The 16,235-nt window shown below is 37.7% G+C and overlaps 1 protein-coding gene and 1 pseudogene across 8 annotated transcripts; both read left to right on the forward strand.

Moving 5' to 3' along the window:
- Positions 1–3,628, forward strand: part of LOC104743635 — a 14,918-nt pseudogene extending 11,290 nt beyond the window's left edge.
- On the forward strand, positions 5,662–15,528 carry LOC104741638 (ABC transporter C family member 12). Of its 8 annotated transcripts, XR_002035203.1 has the most exons (29): positions 5,665–5,964; positions 6,320–6,675; positions 6,806–6,984; positions 7,113–7,152; positions 7,344–7,500; positions 7,623–7,737; positions 7,857–7,937; positions 8,043–8,067; positions 8,275–8,331; positions 8,607–8,672; positions 8,797–8,871; positions 8,963–9,070; positions 9,177–9,311; positions 9,419–9,525; positions 9,611–9,704; positions 9,869–10,036; positions 10,183–10,323; positions 10,415–10,615; positions 10,693–10,791; positions 10,872–11,024; positions 11,196–11,566; positions 11,669–11,849; positions 11,929–12,252; positions 12,335–12,460; positions 13,410–14,040; positions 14,131–14,252; positions 14,343–14,588; positions 14,703–15,155; positions 15,236–15,528. XR_002035203.1 is itself a non-coding variant. In XM_019236149.1 (28 exons), exons 2-28 carry the CDS (start codon positions 6,340–6,342, stop codon positions 14,850–14,852), a joined length of 4,488 nt encoding a protein of 1,495 aa, XP_019091694.1. In that variant the 5' UTR covers positions 5,665–5,964; positions 6,320–6,339; the 3' UTR covers positions 14,853–15,528. The 8 variants fall into 8 exon arrangements, 7 of the variants coding, with proteins under 7 accessions (XP_019091696.1, XP_010460833.1, XP_019091694.1 ...); XM_019236149.1 differs by having other exon boundaries at positions 14,703–15,528; XM_019236152.1 differs by having other exon boundaries at positions 6,377–6,675; positions 14,703–15,528.

Consider the following 16,235-nt stretch of genomic DNA (forward strand, 5'->3'; position numbering starts at 1 on the left):
AATGCAGGGAAGGTTGAAGAATATTCAGAAGAAAGTGGAGAAGCTGAAGCAGATCAAACGTCTGTAAGACCAGTTGAGAATGGAAACACTAATAATGTGCAGAAGGATGGAAGCGAGACAAAGAAATCCAAAGCAGGAAACTCTGTGCTTGTCAAGCGAGAAGAACGTGAAACTGGAGTTGTGAGTTGGAAAGTCCTGGAGAGGTTAGTTGGCGTTTGGAATTTTGCTCTTTCTTTTGGTGTTATTGCGGTTTTTCTTTTCCTATTTATTTTCTACCCATAGTGGAATATCAGTAAATATGGCGCATTCTTATTGGTTCAGCAATATGTCAATCTATCTGTGACGTCTTTTTTTCTATAAATTGTTTGACACCTCCTAGTCATGTTTCCTTGCTAAGCTTCGTATTTAAAGGCCATATTAATGAGAGTACTGAGGTGTTCCAGGTACCAGAATGCACTTGGCGGTGCAGGGGTAGTGATGATGCTCCTTATATGCTACGTCTTGACTCAAGTATTTCGGGTTTCAAGCAGCACTTGGTTGAGTGAGTGGACTGATGCAGGAACTCCGAAGACTCATGGACCCCTATTCTATAATATTGTCTATGCGCTTCTTTCTTTTGGACAGGTATGAGTTGCATTTGGTAAATGTTTGAGTCGTTATATTAAAGACTCATGATCGCATAATAATATATAACTGAACATTAAAAGGCAGATCAGTTAAGAATAAATGTACACCTAGTTTCTTCTGCGCCAAAGTATTGGGAAAAAAATGGAGAAGAAAAGGATACAGAGAGCAAAATGTTTGTGCTAAGACTTATTTCTTTTTGTTTTTTCAGGTCTCTGTGACATTGATCAATTCATATTGGTTGATTATGTCCAGTCTATATGCAGCTAAAAAGATGCATGATGCTATGCTTGGTTCCATACTAAGGGCTCCAATGGTCTTCTTTCAAACCAATCCATTAGGAAGGATAATCAATCGATTCGCAAAAGATATGGGTGATATTGATCGAACTGTGGCAGTCTTTGTAAACATGTTTATGGGTTCAATCGCACAGCTTCTTTCAACTGTTATCTTGATTGGCATTGTTAGCACACTGTCCCTGTGGGCCATCATGCCACTGTTGATTGTGTTCTATGGAGCTTATCTATATTACCAGGTAACATACCTTTTAGACACAATGATTTCTCAATTCATACATCTTTCAAAGAATACAGATTGAGACATCGAAAACTGAGACCAAAAGGAACACTGATAGTTTTAATTCTTCTATTATTTTCTGCATTTTTCACATTAGACTTGAAGAGTTTTTCATGATTATAAAAGTGTGGCCGTCTTTGGTACATCAGTCCTCTAATTTTAACTGTCAGTAAAAAAAATCCAATCATATTACCTGTTTTCTCCTTATTGTAGAACACATCTCGTGAAATTAAACGTATGGATTCCACTACAAGATCGCCGGTTTATGCTCAATTTGGAGAGGCATTGAATGGACTATCTAGTATCCGTGCTTATAAAGCTTATGATAGGATGGCTGAGATCAATGGAAGGTCAATGGATAATAACATCAGATTTACACTTGTAAACATGGCTGCAAATCGGTGGCTGGGAATCCGTTTGGAAGTTTTGGGAGGTCTCATGGTTTGGTTGACTGCGTCATTAGCCGTCATGCAAAATGGAAGGGCAGAGAACCAACAAGCATTTGCATCTACGATGGGTTTGCTTCTCAGTTATGCTTTAAGTATCACCAGCTCCTTAACAGCTGTACTGAGACTCGCGAGTCTAGCTGAGAATAGTTTAAACTCAGTTGAGCGTGTTGGAAATTATATCGAGATACCATCAGAGGCTCCATTGGTCATTGAAAACAATCGTCCACCTCCCGGATGGCCATCATCTGGATCCATCAAATTTGAGGATGTTATTCTTCGTTACCGCCCTGAGTTACCTCCTGTTCTTCATGGGGTTTCGTTCTTGATTTCTCCAATGGATAAGGTGGGAATTGTTGGAAGGACAGGCGCTGGGAAATCAAGCCTCTTGAATGCCTTATTCCGGATTGTGGAGCTGGAAAAAGGAAGGATCTTGATCGATGAATGTGACATTGGCAGATTTGGACTGATGGACCTACGTAAAGTGCTCGGAATTATACCACAAGCGCCAGTTCTTTTCTCAGGTACGTCTCCCATTGCTTATGGTATTTATTTTTTTAAACGACTGCTTCTGATGTTTTATCTTTCTTAAAAGTCAAAAGAATACTAATATTGTCGTTTGTATCTAGGTACTGTGAGATTTAATCTTGACCCATTTAGTGAACACAATGATGCGGATCTTTGGGAATCGCTTGAGAGAGCACACTTGAAAGATACTATACGCAGAAATCCTCTTGGTCTTGATGCTGAGGTACTTCAGTTAAACATTTTCCCTTTAGAAAGTCTCTTGTGTTCGGTAATAACTCAAAATGTTTGATCAGGTATCTGAGGCAGGAGAGAATTTCAGTGTTGGACAGAGACAGTTGTTGAGTCTTGCACGTGCATTGTTGCGGAGATCTAAGATACTTGTTCTTGATGAAGCAACTGCTGCTGTTGACGTTAGAACTGATGTTCTCATCCAAAAGACCATCCGAGAAGAATTCAAGTCATGCACGATGCTAATCATCGCTCATCGTCTCAATACTATCATCGACTGTGACAAAGTTCTCGTCCTTGATTCTGGAAAAGTACGCAGACTTCATGTCCTACACTATTTGCATCAATCAAACCCTACTTTTGAGATCTGCTTTATGTCTTCAACTAATATAAAAATTGATATTCGTAACACCTCAGGTTCAGGAATTCAGTACACCAGAGAATCTTCTTTCCAACGGAGAAAGTTCTTTCTCGAAGATGGTTCAAAGTACAGGAGCTGCAAATGCTGAGTACTTACGTAGTATAGTACTTGAGAACAAACGTATAAAAGATGAATCATCACAAACTTTAGAAGGTCAGAGGAAATGGCAAGCTTCTTCCCGTTGGGCTGCAGCTGCCCAGTTTGCTTTGGCTGTGAGCCTCACTTCATCTCACAACGACCTTGAGAGCCTTGAGATAGAAGATGATAGCAGTGTTTTGAAGAGAACAAAGGACGCCGTCGTCACTCTACGCAGTGTTCTTGAAGGGAAGTATGATAAAGAGATTGAAGACTCTCTTAACCACAGTAACATCTCTAGAGAGCGGTGGTGGCCATCTCTTTACAAAATGGTCGAAGGTAAACGCTATTCTTAAGATTCTGCTGATACGAAATGTTGAAGGTTCTTGATCTAATAATATGTGTACTATCAGGGCTTGCTGTGATGAGCAGATTGGCGAAGAACCGAATGCAACACCCAGATTACAATTTAGAAGGGAAATCGTTTGACTGGGACAATGTCGAGATGTAAACAAACGTTGAAAGGCTTACAATTTACTTGGACCTTAAAAGTCCCATTTTGATGAACTTTTCTATTTGTGTTGCTTTGGATACACGGAACAAAAATGCCCATTTTGTTGTGGTGTAACTATATATGTAGTAGGCTACGCTTCTTTGAGAAGGAGAGTTTGGGTTAGGATTGGATGATAAAGACAACACAATTGGAATTCAATTTTCCTTGATCCCATCATTTGATCCATTTTTAAAGCAAATTTGCAAAGAAAAAAAAACATGGTTTTGAACTCATGGACAAACCAACCCATTGGACAAAATTTCTGAATATAGGACCATGGTTTAATAGGAGAAATGAATTAATGTAGAATTATTGGGTAGGACTTACATTATAGTTAAATGCCATTGAACTGTTGTTTTTGTGGTTTTTAATAAATTGATATTCATCAATGAAATAAAAAATGAAGCTGAACCACTCAAGAGCTAGTTAAATATGAAGTTGTGATTAGGTCATAGGGACTTGTGACTGGTAGATATGGAAAATATATTCTAAATATTGTAGTAATAATTTTTTTTTTGTGCGAAACTGGTAATATCACCTAATTGGTATGATATCTGGTATGATATTCATTTATCATTTTAAATAATTTATATGATCAGTATAATATTTAAATATAATTATCCATTTATAAAGTCTATTTTATTTTATAAAGTCTATAAACTCTATTTATAAAGTCTATTTTGTTTTGTGATCCAATAGATGAATATGTAAAGATCAATATAATATTTATTTTAGTTATGATTTAAGGTTTTTGAAAACAAAAAGAACTTAATTACAAAAATTTGGTCTTTGTGATTTAATCAAAATGAAAATTGATCCTCAAAAGAAATCATATTTAACTGGAAGTAAAATATATTAAAAAAAAAAAATTAAAATACCATTTAACTAAATTCTCTAAAAATGAAACGTTAGTATGAAATCTAGCACTATAAATTAAATTGATGAGTGAAAAACAAAAAAAAACCAAAAAGATAGAAGTTCATATAATTTTATAAAAAAACTAATATAGTTTGCCAGTTCAAAAGTAATATTTTCAATTTGAAATATTATGTGAGAGTGTCGAGTTTATATCAACAAAACAACCAAATCATGTGAATTTTGATTGAGCCACTTGGTATTCCTTTTCTTTTAAATTAAAACAAATTAAAATATTTATTTATAATTAACTCACTTTTAACACTTATGAAACAAGAAAATCCAATATCTACGAATAAAAGGAAAAATCTTAAATCATTTCCTGCTTCTCAAAATTAATTTTGTAAATCGTTACCAAATTGAAAAGAACTTTGTTTTTTTGTTTGAATATTAAAAAATGAAAAAAAAACTTTGTTTAATTTAATATTGGGAAAAAATCCGAAAAATACGCCATCTAATTTTTTTTTGCCGTTTAATTCCTCTAGTTATTAAATTTCCTAAAAAATATCTGGTTTAATTTCCGTTGTCTTTAAAAACTTTTATTTTATTAATAACAATAGATCTATACTTACGACATAACGACTGTTAACTCTAATGACGGAAATGTTAACCATGGTTAAACTATAACCACACGTGCTTAATTAGAGAGAACTAAAGATATTGTTACCATCTTCTTCTTCCCCTAAATCGATTTTGAGTTTTAGAACCTTATAATCCTAAATATTACAATTGAAATTAACAACGGTTTCATACCTCATCTCTCATTCGATTCTTGCAACGAACACACCACACAATCAATCAGAACCGCAACTACTTAGACGGCAACTATCATCGCAATGAAAGGAATTCGAGATTTGAAGTTTGAGAAGAAAAATCGCTTTTAGGGTTCTAGGGTTCTAAAATTCGAAATAGATTTGGGGGAAGAAGAAGAGGGCAACAATGTCTTTAGTTCCCTCTAATTAACCACGTGGGGTTATAGTTTAACCATGGTTAACATTTCCGTCATTAGAGTTAACAGTCGTTATGTCGTAAGTATAGATCTACCGTTATTAATAAAATGAAAGTTTTTAAAAACAACGGAAGTTAAACCAGATATTTTTTAGGAAATTTAATAACTAGAAAAATTAAACGGCAAAAAAAATTAGATGGCGTATTTTTCGGATTTTTTCCCATTTAATATTTCACATTGTCTAATGATTAATTTTCGTCTCTATTAAGTACTATTACCTAATCACCCATTTCTGACAAACGTCAATGGTGCGTAATAAATAAATGTTTTTTTTCTTTCTCATAAATCAATCACACACGTAAATCCAACAGAGTTACACTTACAGACACACAGATATCGGAATTTGCGATTCGTCTTATCTAAGAGAATCCTTTTCTTTTAGTGGGTTTTGATTAGTACTTATGATTACGAAGAAGAACCAAACAATGACTGGTTCGTCGTTACGCTGCTTTAGTGTGTGTTTCTCGGGTTGGGTTGGCTTTTCCTACCCAAAAGTCTCCCTTGAACGCTACACTGCTCAGTGATTGTGAGATTATTGGCAAAGCTTCAATCTTTGGGGGTCTTCTTGGAAATATCACGAAGCCAAAGTGTAATTTCTTTTCTTTTTCTTCTTCTCCCTAATTCATCTCTCTGTTTTAGTAGCGTTCAAGTTGATTTGGGTCTTTTAAGGTCACTAAATTGGTACTGCTGCTAATGGACCCTCGTAAAGGTTTTAGCTTTTTACAACTGAGTTCGATGCTTCTGGAACCTTAAAGGTTAAAGGGGCGTTTTTTTTTCCTTAAGTTTCAAGCCATGATAATCGACTAGTGTCAATTCTTGCTTATAATAATAATCTTTGACAGTTGCCTTGGTTAAAGTTTTCAATTTGGGCATGAAACAGTGTGTGTTGTATTAGCCTTTTTGTATAGTATTAAGAAAATGCCTTTTTGTTTGTTTGCTTCCAGTTTGGGTTAGATTAAAAAAGATGGGTTTTGAAGCTTTGAATTGGTACTGCAAACCAGTTGCAGATGGAATTTGGGGAAAAGCAGTGGATGGTGCCTTTAGAGCTGACACGCCGTGTGCCATTGACTCACTAGTGATGCTTGTTTCTTACCTTGTGCTTCTGGGTTTGTGTCTCTACCGGATATGGATCATCTTCTACAATACCAAAGCTCAGATATATGTTTTGAGGAAGAAATATTATAACTGTGTGCTTGGAATATTGGCGTGTTACTGTGTTATTGAGCCTATTCTGAGATTGGTCATGGGGATTTCACTCTTTGACATTGATGAAGAGACTCGTGGTCTGCCTCCCTTTGAGGTGACTTTAAATGAGTAACTCTGATTCGTAATCATATGGTCGTTTAGAGATTAACTTCATAAGCCCTTCTTGTTGATATGAAAGTTGTAGGAAAGAAATGAAATAGGATTCTGGTGTTATTCAATGGCAGGTTGCATCTTTGATGGTAGAGGCATTGGCTTGGCTCTCCATGCTTGTTTTGGTTGGGTTGGAAATTAAACAATATGTCAAAGAGTTCCGATGGTACCTGAGATTCGGTGTTGTTTATGTCTTGGTTGCTGATGCTGTCCTGCTGGACCTTGTGTTGCCTCTCAAGAACTCAATCAATAGGTTTGTTATTGTATATCTCAAAACTTTATTTGTATTTTCTAACATATTTTGGAGTGGGAAAAAGTTTGGGGCATTGGTGGATTTATCCCTCAATTGCATAATAAGATTTCCTCTATTTGCTATTGCAGAACTGCTCTATATCTCTGTATCAGTTCGAGATGCTCCCAGGTGTGTTAGAACAACGTACTTACATATAAGTTTGCAATTTATTGTTCTCGGAAATCACATCCAAATTCTTCAAACTTACCGAAATATCTGTATAGGGAAAGATGTAAAGTACGTTATAGATAGCTCGCTTGTAGAGGAGGCTATCCATGTGCTAATAATCAAGTTCTTGTTTCATATGGTTTCTGTTTCAGGCTCTTTTTGGAACTCTTCTTTTTATATATATTCCTGATATTGATCCTTATCCGGGTTACCATATTCTAAACGATGAACCATTAGACAATGTTGAATATGTTGCACTTCGCGAGGGAGAGCACATATGTCCTGAGCGACGTGCCAGCATATTTTCCAGTAGGTAGCCCCGGAACTGATAAACTAAATTTATTTAATGCTTAGTCTATTGGCAAATGACACTTGTTTATATGATAGCCATGGTCTCTTATTATACTACTGATTTGGATTTCTTGTCTTAGGAATATACTTTGGTTGGATCACGCCGCTTATGCAGTTAGGCTACAGAAAGCCAATAACTGAGAAGGATGTTTGGCAATTAGACAAATGGGACCAAACAGAAACTCTTATCACAAGGTACAGAAGTGTTGCTGCTTGGCTTCTGCCTTCTGCACTATATCTTCTTTTATATATATGGTAGAAGATTTAATTGAGAATCAAGAACATTCTTATTCACTGTATGAGTGCTTTGACAGATTCCAAAGATTCTGGACTGAAGAATCACGGAGACCAAAGCCATGGCTTCTCCGAGCACTAAATAGTAGCCTTGGTCGAAGGTAAAAGCTGATGATTTTTCTAAAAACCGTCTATTCCATGTAATTTTTCCTTAAAGCCACACATTATAGACACTGGCATTAATTTTCTCTTTTCCATCTTTGTAGGTTCTGGTTGGCTGGTATTTTCAAGGTAAGGATACTGTGGTTTAGTTGTCGTGCTATTTGAATGATGGTTGCTTAAACTTGTGATCTTGCCTCTCGGCTGGCTAAAATAGATCCCAGAAAAGCTTTTGATTGTTATTTTCCTGTGCATCAGGTTTTACCTGCATCCACAGTAATGTTCAATTCTGTATTTGACAACCCTCAAGCAATTTATTCATTTTTTAGCGTGTTGTAGATTGGAAATGATCTTTCTCAATTTGTTGGACCAGTGATACTGAGCCATCTATTGCGGGTAAGGTCTCTTTCTGCTTAATTTTTACTAAAAAAAATATTGCATAGTTTTTGGCCTATGTGTAACATGTACTCAACAGTAATTACTCATTGTTTTTGAGGTTTTACGTATATATAAATGAGAAATAACGTAGTGACATATAGTTCTCATACATGAGTGATGAGCTCTTATCAATAGGCTCTGCCGATTCTTATCTCACATTTTTAACAATTTGTCCCGTTTTACTTTGGTTTATTCAATCTAACTTAAAAAAAACTTTAAATCATTTTATTTAGTCAATGCAAGAAGGTGATCCAGCTTGGGTTGGATATGTCTATGCTTTCATAATATTCATTGGGGTGGTATGTATCACAAAATTCGTCACTGATCTCTAAAATTATATTGGTTCATTTACATTTTCTCCAAACTGTCATGTTTGGTTTCCTACTCCCCCATAATTTTCTCTCTATTTCAATTTTATTTCAGACACTTGGAGTGCTTTGTGAAGCCCAGTATTTTCAGAATGTTTGGCGGGTAGGATTTCGGTTGAGATCAACTCTGGTAATTTTGGCGAAACGTTTATTTCCCTCCGACTTGTATGATCAGTTTAGTCATCTTTATTCTCCAACTAATTATGCTAGTTACTTTGTAGGTGGCAGCTATATTCCACAAATCTCTAAGACTAACTCACGAGGCTCGCAAGAATTTTGCTTCGGGAAAGGTCACAAACATGATAACTACGGATGCTAATTCACTTCAGGTATACTTAGGTTCAGTTAAACGTTCCGTCTAACTCTCTCAGTTTGATACTACTTTTGAACAACTATGGATTTGCAACTGTTAACATAGTCTCCTGATTATTTCAGCAAATATCGCAACAGCTACACGGCTTATGGTCTGCTCCATTTCGCATCGCTGTGTCTATGATTCTTCTCTATCAACAACTAGGAGTTGCTTCACTTTTCGGTTCATTGATTCTGTTTCTCTTAATTCCTCTCCAGGTATTTAGCTTCATTCTGTTGATAAACCTATTTTAATATTGTACAAGCTTTGTGGTAAATGCATATGTTCACATACAAGTCCACCTATTCTATTTCTTGATAAACAGACACTGATTATAAGCAAAATGAGGAAACTGACTAAAGAAGGACTCCAGTGGACTGACCAAAGAGTCGGTATCACAAATGAGATTCTGGCATCCATGGATACTGTAAAGTATGATTGATAATTTTCATTGCTTCTTTTTCAGGTTTTTTGAGTTAATGATACATTATTAAACTAGTTATTCTACTATTTTCAGATGCTATGCATGGGAGAAGAGCTTCGAGTCTCGGGTTCAAGATATGAGAAACGAAGAGCTCTCATGGTTTCGTAAAGCGCAGTTACTATCAGCTGTATGACTCCTTATCTTTGATTTTATACTGCCTGCCATTTCTCTAACACATTTCGACAGGATTTACGTATCTTGTATGCACTTAAATTCCGTATATGACTTACATTTAGGGATAAGTCTTCCACATTAAACAACTTCATCCCCAAACGTTTTTTCCTCTTCCAGTTCAATAGTTTTATACTGAACAGCATCCCGGTAGTTGTGACTGTGGTTTCATTTGGTGTTTTTGTTCTGCTTGGAGGAGATTTGACACCAGCAAGGGCATTCACATCTCTTTCTCTATTCGCAGTTCTAAGATTTCCTCTCAACATGCTACCAAATCTACTAAGTCAGGTTATTTTAACAATCATACCCTCCTCAGCTGTTCCATATACCTCTGTTAAGTTTTTAACTATTAATTTAATAGTCTGCATTTGATCTATCATGTGCCAATGGATTTACTCTTTATATTTACTTGTCTTTGCTACTTCTCTACTTAGGTTGTCAACGCAAATGTTTCACTACAACGCATTGAGGAACTGCTTTTAAGTGAAGAGAGAATTCTATCACAAAACCCACCTCTTCAACCAGGAGCTCCAGCCATTTCTATAAGGAATGGATATTTTTCATGGGATTCAAAGGTCAATCCTCAAAAGATGCAATATTAGTTTCTACGATGCACATTTTATAACTTTCTGAAGTATTCACGGTGTTTTGCTCGAAATTTCTCAGACAACAAAGCCCACATTATCCGATATCAATTTGGAGATACCAGTGGGGAGCTTGACTGCCATTGTTGGTGCAACTGGAGAAGGTAAGACATCACTTATTTCGGCGATACTGGGGGAGTTATCTCATGCTGAAACCTCAAGTGTTGTTATTAGAGGCTCCGTAGCTTATGTTCCTCAAGTTTCATGGATCTTCAATGCCACTGTGAGTCGCCTTTCCTTTCCATTTGGTCAGTTAGTTTGGCGAGAAGTGTCCCCAATGCATGTGTTAATATATTGCAGGTGCGTGACAACATTTTATTTGGGTCAGATTTTGAGTCTGAAAGATACTGGAGGGCTATTGATGCGACTGCCTTACAGCAAGATCTTGATTTGCTTCCAGTTAAGTGGAATGAAAAACCTAGACAGCCTGAGTTTATATAACATTTCTTAGTAACTTCCTAAATTTTGCTTATGATCAGGGCCGTGATCTTACTGAGATTGGAGAACGTGGGGTGAATATTAGTGGAGGGCAAAAGCAGAGAGTTTCAATGGCTAGGGCAGTCTACTCAAATTCAGATGTTTACATATTCGATGATCCCTTGAGTGCTTTAGATGCTCATGTTGCTCACCAGGTATTCTTATGGTTGATCCCTTACATAAATGATAATCTCTTCAAGCTAACATAAATTGTATCGATAATTATGAGAAACCCACCTTTACTTGATCCCACAGTTACAGTACTTTATTTCTGAGTAATTCTGTAAGGTGCATCTAAGGACAGGCTTCACTGAATCAATTAACAGGTCTTTGATAGCTGTATGAAGAATGAGCTGAAGGGGAAAACGAGAGTACTTGTCACAAATCAGCTACATTTTCTTCCTTTAATGGATAGAATAATTTTAGTCTCCGAAGGAATGATTAAAGAGGAGGGAACCTTTGCAGAGCTGTCAAAAAGTGGGAGTTTCTTCAAGAAACTAATGGAAAATGCTGGAAAAATGGATGCCCAAGAGGTCGATACAAACGACGAGAACATTTTGAAGCCCGGTCCTACTGTCACGATTGATGTGAGTGAAAGAAATCAGGGCAGTACCAAACAAGGGAAACGGAGAAGATCCGTGCTTGTCAAGCAAGAAGAACGGGAAACTGGCATCGTTAGTTGGAATGTTCTGATGAGGTACTTTGCTCAACATTCACTGGTTCATCCGACTCAAAATATTGAACATTTCTTTATATTCTATACACACAGATGACTAACAAAATGCTTTCTAACTTTCAGGTATAAAGAAGCAGTTGGCGGCTTATGGGTAGTCATGATTTTATTGGCATGCTATTTATCTACTGAAGTTCTCCGAGTTTCAAGTAGCACATGGTTAAGTTTTTGGACAGATCAAAGCACGTCAAAGAGTTATAGTCCCGGTTTCTACATTGTCGTATATGCACTTCTCGGATTTGGTCAGGTTTGTTTCTGTAAAAGACTGAGATCTTTAATTTTGACAAATCACACGAAGTTGACGACTTTTATGGTCATTGTTTCAGGTGGCTGTCACGTTTACCATCTCCTTTTGGCTGATCACATCAAGTTTACGTGCCGCCAAAAAACTCCATGACGCGATGCTGAGTTCTATTCTTCGAGCTCCTATGCTCTTCTTCCACACTAATCCAACTGGACGAGTAATAAACCGATTTTCTAAGGATATTGGTGATATAGATAGAAACGTGGCCAACCTAATGAATATGTTCATGAACCAGCTATGGCAACTCCTCTCAACATTTGCACTAATAGGGACTGTCAGTACAATTTCATTGTGGGCAATAATGCCACTCCTAATACTGTTCTATGCAGCATATCTCTACTATCAGGTACTTCCTTCTTCAAATACATGGAGAATTGCTGTTAGAACCATATGATCCTCTTGGAATTAACATCTTTTGTGATTTGTAGAGCACATCCCGCGAAGTTAGACGTTTGGATTCCATTACTAGATCACCTATTTATGCTCAGTTTGGAGAAGCTTTGAATGGTTTGTCAAGCATTCGAGCCTATAAAGCCTATGACCGGATGGCAAAGATTAACGGAAGATCCATGGACAACAACATAAGGTTCACTCTTGCAAATACGAGCTCAAATCGTTGGCTCACTATAAGATTGGAGACTCTAGGGGGTATCATGATTTGGTTGACTGCAACGTTTGCGGTTCTGCAAAATGGGAATGCAGAGAACCAAGCTGCTTTTGCATCTACGATGGGTCTCCTTCTTAGTTACACTTTGAATATCACTACTCTGTTAAGTGGTGTTTTAAGGCAAGCTAGCAGAGCAGAGAACAGCTTGAATTCTGTTGAGCGTGTCGGTAACTACATTGATCTTCCTTCTGAGGCTTCAGAGATAATCGAGAACAGTCGTCCAGTATCTGGCTGGCCTTCAAGAGGATCCATTGAGTTTGAAGACGTTCACCTGCGTTACAGACCCGGGCTTCCTCCAGTATTGCATGGACTATCCTTTTTTGTTTCTCCAGGTGAGAAAGTAGGAGTGGTAGGAAGAACTGGTGCAGGAAAATCTTCCATGCTGAATGCATTGTTTCGGATCGTGGAAATAGAAAAGGGAAGAATTATGATTGATGACAGTGATGTGGCTAAGTTCGGACTGACAGATTTACGCAGGGTCCTAAGTATCATACCACAATCACCAGTTCTTTTCTCAGGTTCGTGTTTAATTTAAGACAACATTGTAACTTGTAAGTATATATTCCTGCATTCTGTTAATCATTATGAGAATCATTTCTTTATTTTAGGGACGGTGAGATTCAATATCGATCCATTTAGTGAGCACAATGATGCTGACCTTTGGGAGGCTCTACAAAGGGCGCATATAAAAGATGTCATCAGCAGGAATCTTTGTGGCCTAGATGCAAAGGTGTAGTTTTAATCAGAGCTTTTATTATTAGCATTGTTTGTGTTTGTTTTGTTATGATTGAGATTATTGATCAAACTCNTATAAAGCCTATGACCGGATGGCAAAGATTAACGGAAGATCCATGGACAACAACATAAGGTTCACTCTTGCAAATACGAGCTCAAATCGTTGGCTCACTATAAGATTGGAGACTCTAGGGGGTATCATGATTTGGTTGACTGCAACGTTTGCGGTTCTGCAAAATGGGAATGCAGAGAACCAAGCTGCTTTTGCATCTACGATGGGTCTCCTTCTTAGTTACACTTTGAATATCACTACTCTGTTAAGTGGTGTTTTAAGGCAAGCTAGCAGAGCAGAGAACAGCTTGAATTCTGTTGAGCGTGTCGGTAACTACATTGATCTTCCTTCTGAGGCTTCAGAGATAATCGAGAACAGTCGTCCAGTATCTGGCTGGCCTTCAAGAGGATCCATTGAGTTTGAAGACGTTCACCTGCGTTACAGACCCGGGCTTCCTCTAGTATTGCATGGACTGTCATTTTTTGTTTCTCCAGGTGAGAAAGTAGGAGTGGTAGGAAGAACTGGTGCAGGAAAATCTTCCATGCTGAATGCATTATTTCGGATCGTGGAAATAGAAAAGGGAAGAATTATGATTGATGACAGTGATGTGGCTAAGTTCGGACTGACAGATTTACGCAGGGTTTTAAGTATCATACCACAATCACCAGTTCTTTTCTCAGGTTCGTGTTTAATTTAAGACAACATTGTAACTTGTAAGTATATATTCCTGCATTCTGTTATTCATTATGAGAATCATTTCTTTATTTTAGGGACGGTGAGATTCAATATCGATCCATTTAGTGAGCACAATGATGCTGACCTTTGGGAGGCTTTACAAAGGGCCCATATAAAAGATGTCATCAGCAGGACTCCTTTTGGCTTAGATGCAAAGGTGTAGTTTAATCAGAGCTTTTATTAGCATTGTTTGTGTTAGTTTTGTTATGATTGAGATTATTGACCAAACACTCATCACTCTGTGAAGGTCTCTGAGGGAGGTGAGAATTTCAGCGTGGGGCAAAGGCAACTGCTAAGTCTAGCACGTGCATTGCTAAGAAGATCTAAGATCCTTGTTCTCGATGAAGCAACTGCATCTGTTGATGTCAGAACAGATTCTCTGATACAGAGGACCATCCGTGAGGAATTCAAGTCTTGCACAATGCTTGTTATCGCTCACAGATTGAATACCATCGTCGACTGTGACAAAATCCTTGTGCTTAGTTCTGGTCAGGTAATGCCAGGATTACTATTCATGGAACTCACTTTATTATATCTTCTCGTAAGATATGGATAAAGGACTTCGTTACATAATAAAAACTATGGGAAATGTCAATATTTTTTTTAGGTTTTGGAATATGATAGTCCACAAGAATTGCTATCAAGAGACACAAGTGCCTTCTTCAGGATGGTTCATAGCACCGGACAAGCAAATGCTCAGTACCTTTGCAACTTGGTCTTTGAAAAGCGGGGGACTGGAATGAGTCTGGGTGGATAAAAATGGTCACCAGCCTTCCAAAATGAGTATATAAGTTCCGGTTTGTGACAAACGACAATGGAAGTTGCAATAGTCACTTTTCATGATGATGGTCAAACGTTTGCTTGGACCTAAAAGATGATGGTCAAACATTTAAATACAGAGTGCTTGGTCACTTTTCGTTTCATGATGATGGTCAAACCTATTGCAACTTCCATTGTCGTTTCATGATGATGGTCAAACATTTACCAGAGTGCCAAAGTCAGAGCATTTACCAGAGTGCCAAAGTTACAAGGAGATAGTCTTATGCTAAATAATTTAGAGGTAAACCTAAAAGATGTGCTAGCATGAACAACACGCCTTTTAATATTTTTGTGTACATATGACCAACAACTTTGGGGCAGATGCTGAGATGGAGAAATTAAAAATTAAGATCCTGGAAGAAAGGGATACATAAAACAAATTACAGAGAAGCAATACTTTCGACGTGCTCGGCTGCGATGGAGACGTAACATTTTTCAGTAAAATACTGAGTGATTATTATTCCGTAACGGCGCCTAAACTGTTCATCGTCAGCAATTCCTAGGAGCCTAACTCTTCTGATGTCTTTTCTATCAACATTGTAGTAGAAAATGTAGAATGGTTGTAGGAGCCTAACTCTTCTGAGAGGAATTTTGGTGCAATAATGATTTCACCAGCCTTGTTAGTGCCCGGGGAAGTCATATACATACCTGTCCCCAAAGAGAGAGGAAGCTCAAACGTTTTCTTGGACCAATCATGTGTCGTCACATCCTCTAGTATCCATAAATCAAACTACGGAAATCAGCATAAGGGTTTCTTGCAACGGAAGCTAACTTGCCTCTGTATTCGATGAGAATTGATTCACCCTCCCAGCAAACAACAGGCATAGGCGCTTTGATAAAACTGATCGTCTCAAATCTGACATCAAAACACATAATCACCGGATCCTTTCTATTTCTTGGGGACCAAGCACCATAATACACAATACCGTTGATGCATACTGATTTGGTAACAGCGAATAAGGCGGGCTGGTAACCTTAGTGCGTGTCCATGAATGAAGAAGGCCCTCCCCCTCAAGTGTTAAAACCTCGTGCCGGAGAAAATCAGGAGGCCAGTAAGGATGAGACACCATGGTCAATGCTTTGAATTGATCTCCAACAGGATCGTATCCCCAGAATGTGCGTGGCCCGGCACATGGTAGGATAGTGTATTTGTTGGTGCTGGGGTTACAGACAATGAACGTACGATTCTTAGTAAACCCGATTAAGCCATGGACGGAAGGAAGCATAGTAGGCGCCCGCGGTAAAGTTTACTGGTATTGTCATATCGAGGTTGGTTGCCAAAGAAGAAGATTTCTCACATTCGTAGGAAGAGGAGAAGACC

Source organism: Camelina sativa, chromosome 14 (assembly GCF_000633955.1).
Source record: "Camelina sativa cultivar DH55 chromosome 14, Cs, whole genome shotgun sequence".
Taxonomy (NCBI): Eukaryota; Viridiplantae; Streptophyta; class Magnoliopsida; order Brassicales; family Brassicaceae; genus Camelina; species Camelina sativa.